This window comes from Pelodiscus sinensis, chromosome 2 (assembly GCF_049634645.1).
Source record: "Pelodiscus sinensis isolate JC-2024 chromosome 2, ASM4963464v1, whole genome shotgun sequence".
NCBI lineage: Eukaryota > Metazoa > Chordata > Testudines > Trionychidae > Pelodiscus > Pelodiscus sinensis.
Genome location: NC_134712.1, coordinates 29,322,832 through 29,342,475, shown reverse-complemented (window position 1 = coordinate 29,342,475; position 19,644 = coordinate 29,322,832). Strand labels below are relative to the sequence as shown.

At 49.1% G+C, this 19,644-nt stretch overlaps 3 protein-coding genes across 4 annotated transcripts in view; 2 read left to right on the top strand and 1 right to left on the bottom strand.

Annotated features, from left to right (window-relative positions):
* NUDCD1 (NudC domain containing 1) overlaps nt 1–424 on the bottom strand; it is a 135,676-nt gene extending 135,252 nt beyond the window's left edge. The window contains exon 1 of the mRNA XM_075920212.1: nt 101–424. Within this exon, the coding sequence (XP_075776327.1) occupies nt 101–335 (235 nt within the window). The 5' untranslated portion in view covers nt 336–424. The remainder of the gene's footprint in view (nt 1–100) is intronic.
* Nucleotides 425–486: 62 nt separating this feature from the next.
* Nucleotides 487–13,527, top strand: ENY2 (ENY2 transcription and export complex 2 subunit). 2 transcript variants are annotated; one of them, XM_075920214.1, is made up of 5 exons: nt 487–617; nt 6,552–6,647; nt 9,181–9,251; nt 10,108–10,182; nt 13,281–13,527. In XM_075920214.1, the coding sequence occupies exons 2-5, from the start codon at nt 6,580–6,582 to the stop codon at nt 13,355–13,357; spliced, it is 291 nt and encodes a 96-aa protein (XP_075776329.1). In that variant the 5' UTR covers nt 487–617; nt 6,552–6,579; the 3' UTR covers nt 13,358–13,527. The 2 variants fall into 2 exon arrangements, with proteins under 2 accessions (XP_075776329.1, XP_075776330.1); XM_075920215.1 differs by having other exon boundaries at nt 489–617; nt 6,571–6,647.
* Nucleotides 10,106–19,644, top strand: part of EBAG9 (estrogen receptor binding site associated antigen 9) — a 41,903-nt gene continuing 32,364 nt past the window's right edge. Inside the window, exon 1 of the mRNA XM_075920213.1 lies at nt 10,106–10,182. Coding sequence (XP_075776328.1) covers nt 10,135–10,182 — 48 coding nt within the window. The 5' untranslated portion in view covers nt 10,106–10,134. The remainder of the gene's footprint in view (nt 10,183–19,644) is intronic.

Genomic DNA, 19,644 nt, shown 5'->3' with positions numbered 1-19,644 from the left:
AAGCAGCCTCCCCCCCCCCCCCCAGGAGCCCGAACAAACCCTTCCCGCGCGCCCCCCAAACGCTGCTGCCCCGCCGCCACGTTTCCGCAGCGCCCCTCACCCGAGTCCAGCCCCAGTTGGTAGCAGGCCAGCGGCTCCAGGGACAGCTTGTAGCCCTCGAACTTGGGATCCAAGAGCTGCCGGTTCACCCGCAGGGAGCAGTTGGCCGCCGCTTCCATCGCCGTCGCTCGCGCCGGGAGTTGCCGCCTAACGGCGAAAAGTTTGGAAGGAGGCTGTGAGGAAGCAGGGAGAAGCCACTGGAGAAGGTAACTAGCGTGCAGTCCGCGGAGCACCATGGGAATGGTAGTTTTAGGGCTCTGGCCGCGAGGGGCTGCTCGGGCCAGTCGCCGAGCATGTTGGGAGTTGTATGCCGCACGGAGAGCGAGCCGCCTAGCGCCCCGATCGTGAAGCATGCTGGGCGTTGTAGTTTTTAAACCGAGCGAGGGAAAGCGCGTCGTGCACTCCATTTCCCAGGGTTCCCTGCGCGAAGAGGCGGGCAGGGGCTTGGCCGTGCTGGATTCTCCCTGGGAGACTGCGTCGCTTTCTTCTCCTACAGAGCTGAGCGCGCCGCCGCGGGGGTGAGTCCGGGGGTCCGGAGTTGCTCTCTCCAGGAGGGGTCAGGGGCGGGCGGGGAGCCGCGGGACTCGGCTTGAAATCCCCGCCCCCATTCCCGGCTCTGGGCCCAGGCCCGAGCTCCCCCGTGGTGTGGCCCCATGCTGCCCTGGCGGGCCGGGCGCTCCTCAGGCCGGTCTCCCAGGCCGGGGAAGGGGGCGTGGTCACTAGGCTGGCGGAGCGGGGCTGGTTATTGCCCGGTGGGGGGGGGGGGCTGAGAGCAGGCCGGGGTGGGCTCGCTGGCTGAGGAGTTCCATTCGGGCGGGCGGGCTGCGGTGGAATTGCGCCCTTGCTCCGGCAGAGGCTCGACGGGTTGCGGGGGCCTCTGGTTAAAAACGTTTCCTGAAATGCAGCGCCTGCGACGTTATCGTATCAGCCCCGCTTTGCCGGGCTGTGGCTCCATTACACGGGGAGGAGAGAGGCAGCCGCTCGGTGTGACTGACGCAAGCGTGGCCGGATTTGTTTGCCCCCCCCCAGTCTCTTATCTGAGCCTGGACTTGCACCACTCTGTAGTTCAGGGCAGTGAGCAGCCGTTCCTCAATCAAGTCTGGGCTGAAGTACCAGATCTCCAGGTTAGGTGATAGATGTGAAGTGGCTCGAGTCAGTTGTGTTGATCCTTTTATCAACATTAAACTACTAAATTAACACAGGCAGCAAAAACTTCTACATAGCTTCATCAAAATATCTGGCGTAATCTAATTACAGCCATGAATTTAAGAACTGTAGGGAGACAAGGTGGATGAGATAGTATCTTTTACATTAGAACCACAGTTATGGACTGACGTGTCAGGCAGCAACAGATTACCGCCCCCCCCCCCAAAAAAAAAAAAAAGGAAATGCAGTACAGTGTTAAATCAGGTGTGGGGAACCTTTTTTAGGTCGGGGCCAATGACCCACAGAAAAATCAGTTTTCTGTTGGGGGGGATACCCAAGTGAGAAGTGTGTGGGGGGGAACCTTCACTGTGGCCCCCAACTGAGGAGAAGACACTCCCCACATTCCATTCACACACCAGAGCCTGGTGGGGGCCTAGCCTAGTAGATTTTGTGGAGTACCAGTGGGGGCTGGAGTACCAGTATGGGTTCCCCAATGCTGGGCGGGGGTGGGGGAATGATCCTCAGGGGCTGGATCTAGGCACGCTGAGGGCTGCATCCAGCCCTGAGGTTCCCCACCCCTGGTGTTAAACTACTAAAACAGGCAGTTTTAAAAACTGAAAATGTAAGAGTACTTTTTCTGTTCTTGTTTGATTTAAATTAAGATGGCTAAAAGCAGCATTTGTCTTCTGAATAGTGACGTTTCAAAGCTGTGTTAAGTCAATGTTCAGTTGTAAACTTTCGAAAGAACAAATATAATGTTCAAAATTACAAATAGCTCTATTCCTGAGGTGTTCATAACTCTGAGATTGTACTTGTACTAGGCCGTCTTCTGTTGGTGATGGAGACAAGCTTTTCATAGAATCATAGAACCATAGAGCTGGAAGAGACCTTAGAAGGCCATCAAGTACAGCCCCCTGCCCAAGTCAGGACCAATCCCAATTACATCAACCCAGCCGAGACTTAAAAAACTCTAGGGCTATGTCTACGCTCGTGGCTTTGGCTTCTTGCGCAAGTACGGCCGTTGTTGCGCAAGAATCTGCAGAGCGTCCACACTGCCCGCCCGCTCTTGAGCAAGGAAATTTACAGTATGGCATGGTAAGAGAGGGCTCCTTGCACAAGAGTTATGCTCTTTTTTATCAGGTGTAAGCCCTCTTGCGCAGGAGCTCTTGCACAAGAGGGCAGTGTGGACGCTTGGCAGGGATTTCTTGCGCAAGAAATCCCTATGGCTAAAATGGCCATCAGAGCTTTCTTGCGCAAGAGAGCGTCCACACTGCCATGGGAGCTCTTGCGCAAAAGCACAGCACGCACGTGGAAGTGTGGATGATGTTCTTGCACAAGAACCCGCCAGTGTACACATAGCCAAAGAATGGAGACTCCACTATTTCCCTAGGTAACCTATTCCAGTGCTTCGCCACCCTCCTAGTGAAATAGTTTTTCCTAATATCCAACTTGGACCTCTCCCACTGCAACTTCAGACCATTGTTCCTTGTTCTGCCATCCATCACTACTGTGAACATCCTTTCTCCAGCCTCTTTGGAACCTCCCTTCAGGAAGTTGAAGGATGCTATCAAATCCTCCCTCACTCTTCTCTTCTGCAGACTAAATAGACCCAACTCCCTCAACCTCTCCTCATAGGTCATATGCTCCAGCCACCTAATCATTTTGGTTGCCCTCCACTGGAACCTCCAGTGCATCCACATCCTTCCTGCAATTGGGGGCCCAGAACTGGATACTCCAGATGTGATACAATACTCCAGACGTGACCTCACCAGAGCCAAGTAAAGAGGAATAATCACATCTCTGGATCGACTGGCAATGCTCCTCTTAATGCAATCTACTATGCCATTAGCCTTCTTGGCTATAAGGGTACACTGTTGATTCATGTCCAGCTTCTCATCCTCTGTAATCCCCAGGTCCTTTTCTACAGAACTGCGACTTAGCCAGTTGATCCCCAGCTTGTAACAGTGCTGGAATTCTTCCGTCCCAAGTGCAGGACTCTACACTTGTCCTTGTTGAACCTCATCAGATTTCTTGTGGCCCAATCCTCCAATTTGTCTAAGTCACTCTGGACTCTATCTCTGTCCTCAAGTGTATCTACCTCTCCCCCTAGCTTAGTGTAATCCTCAAACTTGCCTAGGGTGCAATCCATCCCCTCATCCAGGTTATTAATAAAGATGTTGAACAAAACTGGTCCCAGAACCGAACCTTAGGGCACTCCACTAGAAACTGACCGCCATCCTGACATCGAGCCATTGATCACTACCCGCTGGGCCCAACCTTCCAGCCAGCTTTCTATCCATCTTACTGTCCATTTAGCCAATCCACATTCTCTTAACTTGCTGGCAAGAATATTGTGGGAGAGCGTATCAAAAGCCTTGCTAAAGTCAAGGTATATCACATCCACTGACTTCCCCATCTCCCCAGAGCCAGTTATCTCATCATAGAAGCCATTCTGGTTGGTCAGGCACAACTTGCCCTTCATGAATCCACACTGACCATTTTTGATCACCTTCCCCTCTTCCAAGTGCCTCAAAATGGATTCCTTGAGGATCCCCTCCATGATTTTTCCAGGGACTTTTGAGCTTACTTTGAGCTTTTCTGGTCTGCCAACAGAGGGATGTACTCTAGATGTGCCTTAGGAGAATGCTCCTTCTGTGGCCACACTTTTAGTTCAAAACGCTGGTGTGGCTGCACTTTGAAAAGTGTAGACACAGCCTAAGTTCAGTAGATTTTTCTCACCAACAGAAGTAGATCCAACAAAAGATAGTATCTTGCCCACCCATAGACTAAAATATCTTGAGACTAACATGGCTACAATACTACTGCACACAACTTTAAGAGCTGTGAGTTTTTCTCTTTTTACCAGTTTTCTGAAATGAAGATGAAAGTGCAGAAAACACTAGTTATTCAGGAAGCAAAGATTATTGTATACAGTTTGACTGAGTCATCAGCAGTGAATACAGTAAACTTCCGATAATACGGCACCTTTAGGACCCAGAGGGTGCCGGATTATTAGTTTTGCCGGACTATCGGAAGGGGGGACTATAAGGGTTCTGGGGTGGGGGGAATGCCACCTCAAACCCCTCATAGCCCCCCCTTCCAATAGTCTGGCTCTGCCCCAGGCGTCCCTGATTCAGCCGCTGCTGGTCAGTTTCAGCAGCAGCTGAATTGGGGACGCCTGGGGCAGAGCAGCTGGGGTGCTGCTGGGTTGGTCCCGCAGCGCCACTCCTCGGCGCTACTGGACCAACCCGGCAGCACCCCAGCTTCTCTGCCCCAGGTGTCCCCAAGTCAGCCGCTGCTGATACTGATCAGCGGCTGACTCCAGGAAGCCTGAGGCAGAGCTGCTCTGCCCATGGCTTCCTGGAGTCAGCTGCTGGTCCGTTTCAACAGCGGCTGGTAGCGCCAACCCGTGGCGCTGCGAGACCAACCAGGCAGCACCCCAGCTGCTCTGTCCCAGGTGTACCCAAGTCAGCCGCCGCTGAAACTGATCGGGGCTGATTCCAGGAAGCCTGGGGCAGAGCAGCTCTGCCTCGGGCTTCCTGGAGTCAGCCGCTGGTCAGTTTTAGCAGCAGCTGAATCGGGGAAGCTGGGGGCATAGCAGCTCCAATGGTCCGGCTGCCTGGAGCACTTCCGGGTTCCTGATGGTGCCAGACCATCAGGAGTGCCGGACCAACAGATCCCAGACCATCAGAGTTTTACTGTACAGGCAGTCCCTGGGTTACGTACAACATAGGGACTATAGGTTTGTTCTTAAGTTGAATTTGTATGTAAGTCGGAACTGGCTCCAGATTCAGCTGCTGCTGAAACTGATCAGCGGCTGACTACAGGAAGCCCTAGGCAGAGTTGCTCTGCCCCCGGATTCCTGGAATCAGCCGCTGATCAGTTTCAACAGCGGCTGAATCTGGACTCCTGGGACAGAACAGCTGGGGCGCTGCAGGATAGGTCCCCGTAGGACCAACCCGGCAGCACCCCAGCTGCTCTACCCCAGGCGTCCTGCAACAAAAGCCTGGTCTGCTGGAGGGGGGAGGGCGCACTACCTGCGTTCCCTCCCCCCCCCCCCCCCCCCAGCAGACCAGGGAGACCCGAGCAAAGCCGCGGAGGCGCAGAGGTCCTGCTGCCTCTGCGGCTTTGCTCCTGTCTCCCTGCTGTGCTGGGGGAGTCCCCCCCAGCACAGCAGGGAGGCCCGAGCAAAGCCGCACAGGCGGCGGGACCCCGCTGCCCGTGCGGCTTTGCTCCTTTGCCCCGGAGCAAAGCCGCACAGGCGGCGGGGTTCCCCACCTCTGCGGCTTTGCTCCTGTCTCACTGCTGTGCTGGGGGGGACTCTCTCCCTGGAGACAGGAGCAAAGCCACAGAGGCGGGGGACCCCGCCGCCTGTGCAGCTTTGTTCCGGGGCAAAGGAGCAAAGCCGCACGGGCAGCGGGGTCCCGCCGCCTGTGCGGCTTTGCTCGGGCCTCCCTGCTGTGCTGGGGAGTCCCCCCCAGCACACTAGGGAGACCCGGAGCAGCTTTTCTCGCCCCGGAGGACGCGGTGGCGGGACTGGTGTGCTCTGGGCGGTCCTGCCGCCCGCGAGCTCCGGGGCGAGAAAAGCCCCGTTCGTAAGTGCGGATCCGACGTAAGTCGGGGACTGCCTGTAGTAGTTTCTGAATTTGTGAGGACAATTAGGTTCACTAATGTAATCACCTTGCCACGTTCTTCTAATTAGTGTTTCTGATATAAACAGTGTATGATGGATTACTTGTGACTGTCTTAGTAAGTTGAGTTAGTGTCTGTCTTCTAATTGTGTAAATTAAACTGTCAGACCCAGAGGAGTCTCTGCACAAAATGCTGCACTATAGCACTTTAATGTAGGTGCTGCCTATCCTGACAGGAAGGGTTCTCTTATTGGTATAACTAATCCAGTTTCCTGATGTGGTTGCCAGATTGCCAGAAGAATTCTTCTATTAGTCTTGCACTGTCTACAGAGGGACTTTGGTCTGTTTAATAATTCTACTCGGGGTGAGTGGATGCTCTGACTGACCTAGTTAAACCTACCTACTTTTCTGATTTTGCCCATGAAAGCTCATGATGCCATCTACATGTTTTGTTAGTCTTTAAGGTGCGACTAGACTATTTGTTGTTTTTAAAGTTTTTCCTGTTACAGATTAATTCAGCTGCCCCTCTGAAGCTTTTAATTTTCTAATGTAGACCAGGTCTTACATTTCCATTATGCTCTCTGCAGTCTGTAATTGTTTACTAATCATTTGCAACATAAGAAAACATGTATGGAATTAAACAGTGCTGTTAAAATCTTTTTTATAATTTTATAGACTTGCTGTCGAAATCTAGGTTTGCAAAATGAACAAAGATGCACAGATGAGAGCAACTATTAACCAAAAACTAATAGAAACAGGAGAGCGAGAACGGTAAGTCCCCTCCCCCCCCCTATACAGTTTGCATGCTCATGAGGTGTCATAAAGTAACATAGCATGATTGAGTCTCTGAAAAGTGTAAAAAAAAAAAAAAAAAAAAAAAGGGACATCCCTTCTATAATTCTAAGTGCTGTGAAGCAGTTGGGAAACTCTTGTGTATTAAACCAGTAAAGAAGAATTAATTTAAATATTCAAAAGTAAAGAAAAATAAAACTTCTCCATCAGGTTAACTAAAACAAAAAGCTGGTAAAATAATAACAGGTGGAAAAATTGGCTTATAAATCCCAAGTGAACATTTTATACACTCTTGTTAATGAAGAAAACGTTGTATGAATCTAAAATTAAATAATTAAACAACAAGTTTGCAACTTATTCTTTTTTTTTTCAGGGCAAGAGGGAGAGGTACAGTTTCCTTTTCCTGTGCTTGAATTTCTTCCTTCATGCTTCTGAATGGGAGAAGAATATTAGTTTCTCTCATTTAGAATTTTAGCTATCTATTTAACAGTAAATTGGTAGGCAGAAGAAACTGGGTAATTGCATTTCCTGGCTACAACTTACATTTTCTCAAAACTTCTTCCTCCATTGCTTTCACCTTTCATTCCATATGCACTTTTTTCCCTTTTATCAAAGTATTCTAATTTTTTAAGATCCCTTGCATCAGTGGATCTCAAATCCTTCATTTTCTTTGATTCTTTAAAAAGAGAGGTCCTTTCTTATAGACGTTATCTTTCCCATTGTTATATTTTGTGGATTACTGCCATATTATTTTTTAATTTATTCCCCTTCTAGTTGTGATTATTTATTTTGAAATACTGTTTTGAAAGAATGCACGCTTGCTGCTAGAATGCTTGAAAGGATTTTGAGGTGGTTTTACTCTTAAATCAGAATAAAACAAATGTCATCAACTTTTTTTTGGCAGAAATTGTGGAGTGAAATTGTTTCCCTATAATATTGGGGATGTGCCTGTTGCTATATGTCCTCCTCTTAGTACAACCTCCTCAAACATGCTGGTCAAAGAGGACAAGACTTCACATGTCAGGCTGTGGCTGTAATTCCTTCAGTCAAAAATGAAGGATTGCTTGAGCAAGCAGATTGGTCGAAGGCTGTGTGCGCTGCCAGCCCATGGAATAAAGCAGTGGTTCCCAATTGCTGGTCTGCGGACTAGTGCCAGTCCGTGAACCGCTGGCTGCTGGTCTACATCAGCTGTCATAGCTGAACCCAGCTATTGGCAGCAGTTCAGCTCCAGCAGCTGTGGTGGCTGGTTTTGCCTGGCAGCAGTTCTGGGACTCAGGTGGTGGCAAGAGGAGGTGGAGCAGGTGGCACCTCCCTCCATCCTGCTCCCTCTAACCTAGGTAAGATGGTGGCCCAGCCAGGACTCCATCCCCTCCCCCTCCACCTTTACCCATGGGGGTGAGAGACATGCTAGGGGAGGCAGAGGGCATGCTTCCAATGGCTGCTCCCCCTGCCCGCTTGGCAGTAACAGCCATGCTTCCTGGAGGGGGCAGCTTCACTCTGGGGAGTGCAGGGGGTGGAGTGGAGTCAAAGGGATGTTGGGTGAGAGTGTAGTGGAGTCATGGAGGAAGAGTGTGTTGGCATGGGCTGTACAGGTCAGAGGTTAAAGGGTCAAAGGGCATGGGGCATAGGGGTGGGAGTTCAAGGGTGTTAGGCACCGGGGAGCAAAGCGCTGGGTTTGCTAGATGCACAGGTAACATTTTATTTGCATATTCATTATTTGCATAATCAGGGCTCGACAAACTATGTAATCTACTTGCCTGTGGCGAGTAGATTACAACCTGGAAGAGCCGGGTTCGGGGACAGCGGTGCTGATGAGCAGGGCTTGCAAATAAAGATGTTACCACTCTGCCAAAAGTTTGTGAATGGATTTGCTGGTCCATGGCATAAAAAAGGTTGGGAACCACTGGAATAAAGAACTGAAATCTCTGTTACTAAGCCACTATACTAACTTACTAAATTTTTTTTTTTTTTTTTGTAATTGGTTTCTCCTTTGCCTCTTAATTATTAGCCCTCTGCTTTCCCATATCCAGTGTACCCCCTCACAGTAAAGGAGGGTTGCTCCTGTGCTCCTTCGCTAATAGCTGAAGGAATAGAATAGAGTGGAACCGTCTTGAATCTTTGTCAGTTTTGCTCTTAATTATACTAAGAGGAGGTTATATGGTGCCAGGCATATTCTGCCTTTCCCAGACTTCTCTGATAATAAAAATAAGATAGGTTTTTCAATACCCGGTTTAAACCGCCAGCGAAAACATAGTTTGGATAATTCAAATTCAGAGTTATAGGTGTTTCGTTGAAATCACATCATTTACGCTGAAAGTCGCTTCTCCTGTCCATCTTGGATCCCTTTGATTATAGTAGCTTATTTTATTTCCAGCATGAAGTAGCGTGCAGTTATGCACACAAAGGCTTACTGAGATGTATTTTTTATAACCTGCTTTGAAGTGAAATATTTTTTCTTTGATGTTAAAACCACTTTTTTCTTCTAGTAAGTTTCATCTTGTCATTGTTACAGCCTTAAAGAGCTGCTGAGAGCAAAATTAATTGAATGTGGCTGGAAGGATCAGTTAAAGGCACACTGCAAAGGTAATTAAGGTTAACTATACTCAGTACCTTAAATTATTGCCTAAGGCCGGGTCTGCATTAGACCTGAAAGGTCAGCTTAAAGTGGGGGGACCACAAGCCTAGGAGCAGGATGTGGTCCCTGGTTTGCCTGGATCTGGCCCCGGCCCCCAAGGCTCAGGGACGCTCCCCACCACCGCCATTGGGGAGCTTGCACTGGTGCACCAGCCCCCTACTTTCCCACTGCTGGGCTGGCGCACACAAAATCTACTAGGCTGGGCACCCTTTAGGCTCTGCTGTGCAAGGGAAATGTGGGCAGTGTCTTTCTCCTTCTCAATCAAGTGCCACATCAGTGAGGGGTTTTTTTGGAGGGGAAGGTTGCTTCTCACTTGTGTACAGCCCCCGACTGTACACTGATTGCTTTTTATGTTCCTGAGCAATTGACAATATAGTATTAGTGTGTTTTTCTTTAATTACCTTCAAATCTTTACACTTGTGCTCTATGCTTCTGGTTAAAGTTACATATAATATTTAACTAAAATTAGTCATGTTCTGGCTGCAATTCAAAGATTTGTAAATAATTGCTGCAATGCCAGCTGCCCAGAGAATGGCGGCTGTTAGCATATGCAGGATAGATATGTCAAATGGTGGTTACGTGAACTTATTGGTCGGCGCACTTGTCTTTTCATATTCTTATATCATACCCACCGATACTGTAATCTGAACATCGTAATATGAACTAAACTAAATCCAAAGTAGGCATATGTATGATTAATAGTACGACATATATATGCAGGTTTTGTATATTAATCTTTTAATAGACCTGTTTGAATCCATTCATTAGAAAAAGTATTGAAGTGGCTTTCTTGATCTTCCCTAGATGTAATCAAAGAAAAAGGGTTAGAGCATGTTACTGTTGATGACTTGGTGGCAGAAATCACTCCCAAAGGAAGAGGTAAGAAAAGTAATGTCACTTAAAGCAAAAAAACTATTAATGCCACATTACATTTATGCATGGAAATACTCTCCAAACATTGTCTAAGCACCAATAACTTCCCACATTATTGGTGGAAGCAAATATGTAATGATCTAAACCCGTGGTCACAGTTGATTGCGAGGCCTTGACCAGTCGATCGCGAGGCATCTGTGGGCCTCCCCATTCTCCCCTCACCCCCGAGAAGCCCCACTACCTACCTCCAGCGAAAATGGAGATAGTGCCGGCTTCCCGCAGGTGGATGGAAGTCCTGCAGCTTAGCGCCACTTCCGGGGGTTCCAGAAGTGTGCTGGCTGCTCTGCCGGGCGTGCTGCGGGAGGGGGCGTCAGCCCCGGAGAAAGAGCACAGCGACTTCCCTGCACCGGCGCATGAGGGGTGAGTCAGCCCCCAGGCAGGCGCGTGCAGGGGTTTCATCCCCAGGGCAGGTATGTGCGGGGTTTCCCTTCAGCCCCGGAGAAAGAGCACAGCAACTTCCCTGCACCGGCGCATGAGGGGTGAGTCAGCCCCCAGGCAGGCGCGTGCAGGGGTTTCATCCCCAGGGCAGGTATGTGCGGGGTTTCCCTGCAGGGCGGGGGGGAGGAAGAGCGGGGGCAATGTTTCCACGCCGGGGCAGGCACGTGCAGAGTTTCCCTGTGCCGGCGGGGGTGGGAGTCGGGCCTGGAGGACGCATGCGCTGGCTTCCCTCCGGGGAGGGGTGGGGGAGAATCCTGGGAGGAGGCAGATGCAGGGGACTCTCTGCCTCCACTAGTACCCTCTCCCCAGTTCTCTCTCCCCAGCCACAGAACTCTGTCCCCACTGCCCTGTCCCCAACTACAGAACTTTGTCCCAATTCCCGTCCCCACTTCCAGAACTCTGTTCCCACTCCCTTGTCCCGAGCCACAGAACTCTGTCCCCACTGGCACCCTGTCCCCTGTTGCAGAACCCTGTCCTCTGCCTTCCCAGCACCCTGTTCTCTCTCCCCTGCCCCCAGCGGCAGAACTCTGTCCCCATTGGCACCCTGTCCCCTGCCAAAGCACCCACTAGCACCCTTCCCCAGTACTATGTCCCCTGTTCCCACCAACACATTTGGGGCCACGTTAGTGGAGCGTTGGAGGAGGGTTTTTTTTTTTTTAATTTCACTTGTGTGGCCCCAACTGATTTTTCTTGGGTCAGTGACCCCTGACTCAAAACAGGTTCCCTGACCTTCTCAGAAATAAAAACAATGCAGAAACTTTTTGTTTGACATAGTATTTTATTTAAAAATGAAGCCTGGCCAACAAGCCCCAAATTGGGGCCAAGTCCCCATCTGGCCACAGCATCCTAACACTCCTGCACTCCCCTTTCCCCCAGGCCCTACATCTGAGCCTATCATACACTGGAACCCCCTTCCCTGAGATCTTGGCTTGTTCTGTCATTTAAAAAGTGATCTTGGGTGTAAAAAGGTTGGAGACCACTGCCCTAGAGCATGAATCACTGCACTGCAGGGAAACCCGATTTACCAGACTGCCCTTGGGCTGGGCTGTACTGTACCCATGCTGCTCCTACACCTAATAGCATCTGGACTGTCTCACAGCCCAGTCAGTGCAGGGCTTTTTACCAGCCATGGGCACCATATTAAGCAGCATATACACACAGACAGGTACAAGCAGCAGAACCACTAATTTGAGGTTTTGGGTGTAAAAAGGTTGGAGACTACTAGCCTAAACAGTAATCACAAATGGACTACATACGTAATTCACGTTGCTATGAAAGTCTTCTCACTTCTGTGCTGACTCCTGTATGTTTAAAAAACCTTTTATACCTCCAGCTGGGTTACTGGCCTCATTGCCCCTAGCTTCAGCTGGGCACTGACTCCTGCTCCAGCCTGGATACCAAAGACCCCAGCCTGATCTGCTGCTGGTCATTGGGCCTCCTGCCTGTAGGTTCTTGGGGCTTTCTGTTGCAGGAACATCTGTGGTCCTGCCGGACCAGACATTGTAGATTTTTGGGAGGTGGAACCTATATAAAACTTTCACTTAAGACACAAAGATATGCTTAACAATTAAATGTCTCCAGTGGTCTCATTGATGTTGATAGGGTTGTGTGTGTGTGTAGTGTATGGGAAAGATGTGTTCATACCTCTGTTTTTGCTGAAAATCTCTGCAAGGCTGGGTTAGTAAGGCATTGGCATATCAGGGATGGGGGAGGAGGCAGCAGCAAAAGACACAATTTGCACCTTATAGAGAAAAGTGATTTGTGTTTGGCCTCCTTTTTGCAGTACTTTCAGTTTTCCCACAGTCAGGCATGCCATCTGGAAAACCGTTAGTGTTAAAGATGGTAAAGCTGTTTTAAAATAAAAAAGCCTATTTAGTGTAGTCAGCAATGAACTTCCGAAATCCTGTTCCTGGATGCTATTCACCATGATAGAATTCCCCTAGCTCATCAATTCTCAAACTGAGGGACAGGAGGATCCCAGAGTAGGTCACAACCATGTTTTAATGGGGTTGCCAGGACTAGCATTAGCCTTGCCGGGGCCCAGGGTTGAAAACTGAGGTCTTCAGTCCTGGGTGGGTAGGCTCAGGTCACAGGCACCCCTGCCAGGGCTGAAGCTCTTGGGCATCAGCTTTGGCCAGATGACCCACTTGGGGCAGTACGGCTTAGGCTGTGTGCCCCCATCTCCCTCTCTTGGTGAGCTCAGGCTTCAGAACTTCCTGGTGGCATCTTGTAGTAATTTCTGTTATCAAAAGGGGTCATAGTGCAGTGAAGTCTGAAAACTACTCTCCTAGCTCTGCGGGTGGAGAACAAAATTTATGGTGTAGAAAATTAGTCAGATCCTTCACTGCTGGTAGCATCCCCCCTACTGCTGAATATAAGTCCTTCTTTCTTCTTCCTTGGACTGCTCTTCAACTTCAGCAGGAGACTGCCTCATTGGCTATGGCTCCAAGTTTATCATCTGTGTTAGCTGAATTGGCTTGGTGGTAGTCGAGGAAATTCTATCATGCATCAACAGAATTGTAGGGGCAACTTACAATATACTGTACTGCATATATCTTTGATCTTTTTTCCCATATTTCTTACCTATTTTTTTATTTGTATTACAGCCTTGGTACCAGACAGTGTAAAGAAAGAACTCTTACAAAGAATAAGAACCTTTCTTGCCCAACATGCCAGTCTTTAAAATTGACATTAATTCTTAGTACAATATTTTTGTTTCAATCTTATGTAAGTCATACAGAAATTGGAATACATTTTTCATGTTTTAAAGTTCATTTTTTTGTATTAGTTAATGTTTCATTGCACAGCATTAATTTCTTAAGCTTGCTGTTTTAATAAAAAATTGTGGATATATATGTTTTGAAGGCTCTTATCTTCTGTTATATTGAGTGCTTTTTAAGTAGTGACTTATTAATTTACAAGCATATTTTACTACTTTGCACGAGGTCAGTACATTGAAGCCATACTTTTTTTTTTTAATATATCAACTTGGCAAGTACAAACACAGCAACTCTTCCAAAAATTGTCTAAATATAAAAAATGCAGATATGAAAAAATTAAATACTTGGAGACTAGAACACAGGGTTCTATAAGGTTGCTAGTTGTCCATTATTGGACTGGACAGTCCGGTATTTGGGCTTTTTTTTCCTTGACAAATCTGTAATCACATTTTTTCTGGTACTTTTTTAAACCATCTGGCAACCATAGTGTTCTATTGTATAAATCCTGTTCAGTTTAGTATGATCAGTAGTTGGATAGCACCAAGGAAAGTAAGAACTCTGTGCAAAATTATGTTGGTGACATTCTTCCCACAAAGTAATTTAACCACCATCCCCTTATGGTACTAGAAAGTTATAAAAGGCACTTTCTTCTGAGGTTTTCAGGTAAATAATTTATAGGATTTCTGAATAATGGCTGAACATGTCTCCACATTCTAACCCCACCAAAAGATGCATTAACTTCTTTAATTAAAAAGAAACGCTGCAAGTGCTGCATAACAACTGCAGTGTTCCACCCTTATATCATTCCCGTGGTGTATGAGTTCCAATGTATTAATTCCAAGTATACTTTGATATCCTGTGTGTGTGGGTGGGTGGATAGAGAGTGCATCTATTTGTCTGCAAGTCCGTTTGTTCAAGAAGTCCTCCAAGAAGTGACCTAGGGCCACCAAATTTGGTATGCAGCTTCCGCTTCTAACTTAAAGCAAGAGAGTAGTTTGGTTGTGCCAAGAGAACCAGAAGCCCTGGGAAAAGGACTGTGTTCCATAACACGCTGCTTTCAGAGGGATGTGATCTGAGTGTCCACTGGTGGCAGCGAGCCCGTAGAGGCAAGGTATACTGCAGTGTCCACGGGGGGGGCAGCAATACTACCAAGGGAGTGGCCAGTAGGGCTAAGGCTTCGCCATCTTGCCTGCCAACACACTGAGTAAGTAGACTTCCTGCCCTAAACCCTTTTTCCTTCTGGACAAAGCTTGTTTGGTGGGGCAAATTAAGCACCTGTGAATGACAAAAGCTTTGTTGCTCAATTGCCAGTGTAGACAAAGCCATAATACATTGTAAAAGCTTCAGAGGGGTAGCTGAGTTAGTCTGTAACAGGAAAAACTTAAACAATGAATAGTCTAGTACAGTGTTTCTTAAACTGTGTTCTGGGGCACATTGGTGTGCCGTTGAGAACTACAGAATTCAAAATGGCCGCCCTTAAAGGGATGACTTTTTCCCCCCTCAATAACTTTCCCCCCGACCCCTCTTTTTTTTTTTTTTCCCCCCCTCAACAAAAAATCCTTGGTGTTCCTCATACAAAAATTGTTTGCTGTTCCTCGGTCTTAAAAAGTTTAAGAAACACTGGTCTAGTAGCACCTTAAAGACCAACACAACACCTACCACTTCCCCAAAAGCTTGTCCTGTTCACTCCATCTGCTCTCTCTCCCTCACATACTTTCAGTGGGCTAGAGCAGGGGGCTGGTTCTAAGAGTGGGTTCAGAGTTAGGGCAAGGAGTTGGGGTGCAGGAGGAGGTATTTCTGCTAGCTTTGGGAGAGAGCTCAAAGCTAGGGTTTGGGGTGCAGGAGGTGGTATAGAGTGCTGTCTATGGGAAAGGCCTTGGGGTTGGCATGTGTACTCCCACTGGGTGGCACTAACTACTGGTAGCTAAGAGTTGGGAGCACAGCAAGGCAAAGGCGGGTTCCTAGCCTGCCCCGGCACTGTGTTGCTCCTGAAAGGGGGAAGTGTGCCCCTCTAGCCCCAGGGGTGGAAGGTGAGGGGGACACGTCTTCTGTGTGCAGCCTCTTTCTGCTGGCACTACTTCCTCAACTCCCATTGGTCACAGTTCCCCTTTCCTGGCCAATAGGAGCCGCAAGGAGCGGTGCTTACTGGAAGTAGCAATATGTTGAGACTCCTGTCCCCCAGCCCATCTTCTCCCACATGTGCAGGGCCATGGGGCCACATTGGCTACTTCCAGGAATGGGCCAGAGGTGAGGGGCTGTAGCAGGCATGGGAGCCTGCCAATGGACTGGAAGTCTACCCAGGATTGACTGACTGACTTGCCCCTTCTGCTTGGCCCCACCCCTTCCCTGCCCCCTGGGAGGTAGGGCAGCATGCTATGTGCATGATCCCCTTTTCCAACCATGGGGTGGGCTGGGGTGGGAGTGGGCACACACTTTCTACCTCCTTCCTACCCCCAGTGGAAGCTCCCCAGCCTCTCAAGCACTGAAGAAGGGAGGAGGCAGCCTAGCCTCTCCAGAGTGCCAGGGGAGGAGGGCGCACCACATAGCCAGGCCTGGCCTCCCCAGCTCCAGAGCACCGGGAGTGTGGTGCTGGGGGCAGCATCACTAAGCACCCAGAACACCTATAGCAGGCATTCTGGGGGCAGTGTGAGAGCAGGGCTATGCTTGACTGTTTGGGAACGCACAGCCTTCCCCCACCTTACACACCTGACACCCATGAACATTTGTATCTATGAATTTGTTTGAATTTGTCTTGTTTTAACATACAGCTATTGATTCTTGTTAGCCTAGCAGAGAAAGACATGGAGCCCCTTAGTACCTGGTATTTTCTTCATTTGAAGGTACTTATACATGCTAATTAAATCACCCCTTAATCTCTGGGGTAAACTAGATAGGCAGAGCTCTTTAAACCTCTCATGTAAAACATGTTCTGTGGCCTTCAAAGAATTTTTGTGGCTCTTCTCTGCAAGTTTTCAACATCTTTAAAAGTGTAGACAATATCTATCTCACCAATGCTATACATAGGTAAAATCACTTTGCTACCCTTATACACTGCTCCTCTGTTTATACATTTGTGATTAGCGGCCATATAGGTGGCAGTCCTGCCTAGGAGTCTCAGCTCAAGAATGGTAGTCCCCCTTAGTAGCCTCAAGTAGGGAAGGGCAGGGAAATCCAGGCCCTCCCACTTCACCAGATTCTGACCAGAACTGGCCTTACCATGAGGCCAACTGAGGTGGCCGCCTCAGGTGCCAGACTGGGGGTGGGGTGGGGAGAGCGCCATTAGGAACCAGAGTGTAGAAAATTGTCTCTTGCTGGTGCATATGTATTCTTTCTGCTCTAGATGCACAGAGATGGTGGAGTGCCATAAGAGGAGTAGAACAGGAAGAAGGCAGAATTGAGATGTTTCAAAGTTTTGGCCTAAGGGAGAAGGAATGGGGGCATCATTTGAGCCCCCCACCTCAGGTGCCAAAATGTTGTGGGCTGGCCCTGGTTCTGTCTCAAGTTGCTTTGTGACCAGTTTGGCTGCTCACCCCTCTACCTATGGCATCAGCCCTCAGTCAGCATCCCTGGATTTCTTCTTTCCTCTCTTTACCTCATCTGGTTGCACTCATCTCAAGGGGACGTCTCCATCTGAGGTTCCAGTCCTCATCCCAATCTCTGGGTGTTGTAGCTTCCTCAGTCATTGGCTCAATGCAGAATCTGTTCTGGTCTTCCCCTAGAACTCCAAGAGCATGTGTTCCTCCCTGGCTTGCCAGCTCCAAATTGAGCTGCCACTCTGGCTCTTAAACCTTACCTCCAACCTGAGCATGCTTAGCAAGGGAATAGGGGTGGGGCTTGTCAGGGCTGGATTAACTCTTCTGGGGGCTGGGGCTATTAGATTGTCAGGCCTGCTGTGCTCTAGGGTGGGCCCTAAAATGAGGCATTCAGAATGTGATAGAGGGCTGCAGGCTAGGTAGAGGGCTCTGGAGCATGGGAGGGACTCAGGGCAGGTGGTTGAGGTTTGGAGGTGCAGGGTCTGTGCAGGAGAGAGTGTGGGAGGGTGCCCTGAGCTGTAGGCTTGCCAGGTGTCCGGTTTTTAACCGGATAGTCCAGTATTTGAACTTTCTGTTTGGGAAACAAATTGAGAATATATAAATGTCTGGTATTTTCTTAATAAGATGTTATGTAGATTGTGATGTGTTGAAACCATCTGGCAACCCTAGTGAGTTGGGGCAGGTGGTTGGGATGCAGGGCGTGGGATGCTTACTTGGGGCAGCCAGGATTGCCAGATGGTCTCCCAAAACATACCAAACACACGGGCTAAAAATTTGTAGAGCAAGCTGGGAACAAAGGGGGAGGCAGCAGAGCCTGCTCTGCAAAACAGCCGCCTCCTACCCAAAGCAGAGAGAGGCAGAACCAGGGGCAACACAGTGGCGGGGGGAGGAGCAGGGGCGACCATGGGTAGGAAGGTGAACATAGCCAGGTCTTTGGGTGTCCCAGTGGGAAAAAGCAGAAATTCCACCCCAGTCAGTTTTGGCTGATATCCCATGGAAGGTGCCTAAACACAACTACAAAGCACCTGCGGGCTTCTCTCCTGGACTACGGTGCCACAACACGCTTGAACAGCACTCAGCAGCAGCGACAGGGCTTCTCCTCCTCCCATCCACTCCCCCCTTCCCCTGCCAGGCTTCCATCCGGTGCCCAGCCGGAAAAACAGAAAATACCGGACATTGCACATGTCCGGTATTTTCTGAATTTTTTTTACCGGACAGAGGGCGCAAAAACCAGACTGTCTGGTAGAATACCAGACACCTGGCAACTCTAGGAGCAGCTCCCCTTTGTTGGCACAGGCCCTGCAGAGAGAATTAGAGGCAGGTGGTCTGCACGCTACAGCTCCCTGAAGATCCCATTAGCTGCAATTCCCAGACAATGGGAACCGCAGGGGTGGAGTCTGCAGGCAAGGGGCAGTGCAGGGACAAAACTTCCCTCAGCCCATGAGATGAAGTTCCAACCCAGCCAGGGGGGATGGCAACATGCAGGGCAAGGCCATATAACACACAGCGGGCTTCAGTGCCTGTGGGCTAGTGGGAGCCCATAAAAAGATCTGCACTTTTGGTGGCACAGAGATTTTTTTCAGGGCTCCGCTTAGCCCTTTTCTTAATCTGGCCTTGGGGCCTGCTTAGCCCAGAACTGTTCCTTGATCATCTTCAACCCAGTGAGAGGTTTATACAGCCTCTCGCAACATCTGAGGAGATTGTTCATCATTTTTGTCAGGGCATTGCTCTGGGATTTCATGTTTAAGTCCACTGTCACCCCTAAATTCTTTTCAGAGTGACTGCTTTCCGGAATAGGGTCCTCCATCCTATAGACACAGTCTCCATTTCTTGTGCCTAGGTATGTAATTAGACCTTTGGCTATATTAAAACTCACTGTGCTGAATGGACCTAGGTTAGCATGCAATTCAGACTGCTTTGTATGATAGTCCTGTTATCTTTACAAGCCACTCAAAGTTTTTCATTGACAAATAGCATTCCAAGTACTGGTCACTGTGGAACCCTCCATGAAACCTCCCAATATTCAGTAATATTTCCCATGCTGAGCTACTCTGAGATCTGGCAGTTAGCCAGTTCTTAATCCATTTAATGTGTGCTTTATAGAAAATATAACACTGTTTGTATGGGAAGTACTAATGTATACTTTAAATACGCAAATATAAGATAGACTATATAAACCTATGTGGTGAGTAACAGAGCTCCAAGCAGAAATTTGGATTAACCTACCGTAAAATCTCGAATATAATGTGCACCTGCCTTTTAAATGTCAGAATTCTTGAATAAATTAAACTCTTACCTTTAATGCACATCCCCATTATACTCGAGATTTTACGATATGCATAGGAAGGAAGGAAGGGGCTCGCGCCTGCCGCAGGGGTCCCTGGGTGCAGCCTGAAGGAGCACTGGGCAGGCAGCGAGCCAGGGCGCTGCAGCCTGGCGGTGCAGCCAGCTCCTCGCCTTGTCCGGGAGCCTGGCGGGGCTGCGGCCCCTGCGCCATGCTGCAGCAGCAGGGGCAGATGACCATTTTGTGGTTCCCAGGGCAGCCCAATTTTGCAGGGCTCCCCTTTGCCACGGCGCATGCGCGGTGGCACCATGTGCGGGGCTTCTTGAAGCGCGGGGCCCGGGGCGGCCGCCTCACTAGCCCTGCCCTATATCCGCCCCTGTGCAGCAGGAAAGTTTCTGTGCAGAGGGGAGGGGGAGTTTAAAACTTTAAAAAA

Excerpts from the sequence above, each read along its gene's own strand:
- ENY2 (XM_075920214.1), top strand. The coding sequence starts at position 6,580 with ATGAACAAAGATGCACAGATGAGAGCAACTATTAACCAAAAACTAATA. Across the intron at positions 6,648-9,180 it reads GAAACAGGAGAGCGAGAACG|CCTTAAAGAGCTGCTGAGAG; the intron begins GTAAGTCCCCTC and ends TCATTGTTACAG. Across the intron at positions 9,252-10,107 it reads GTTAAAGGCACACTGCAAAG|ATGTAATCAAAGAAAAAGGG; the intron begins GTAATTAAGGTT and ends GATCTTCCCTAG.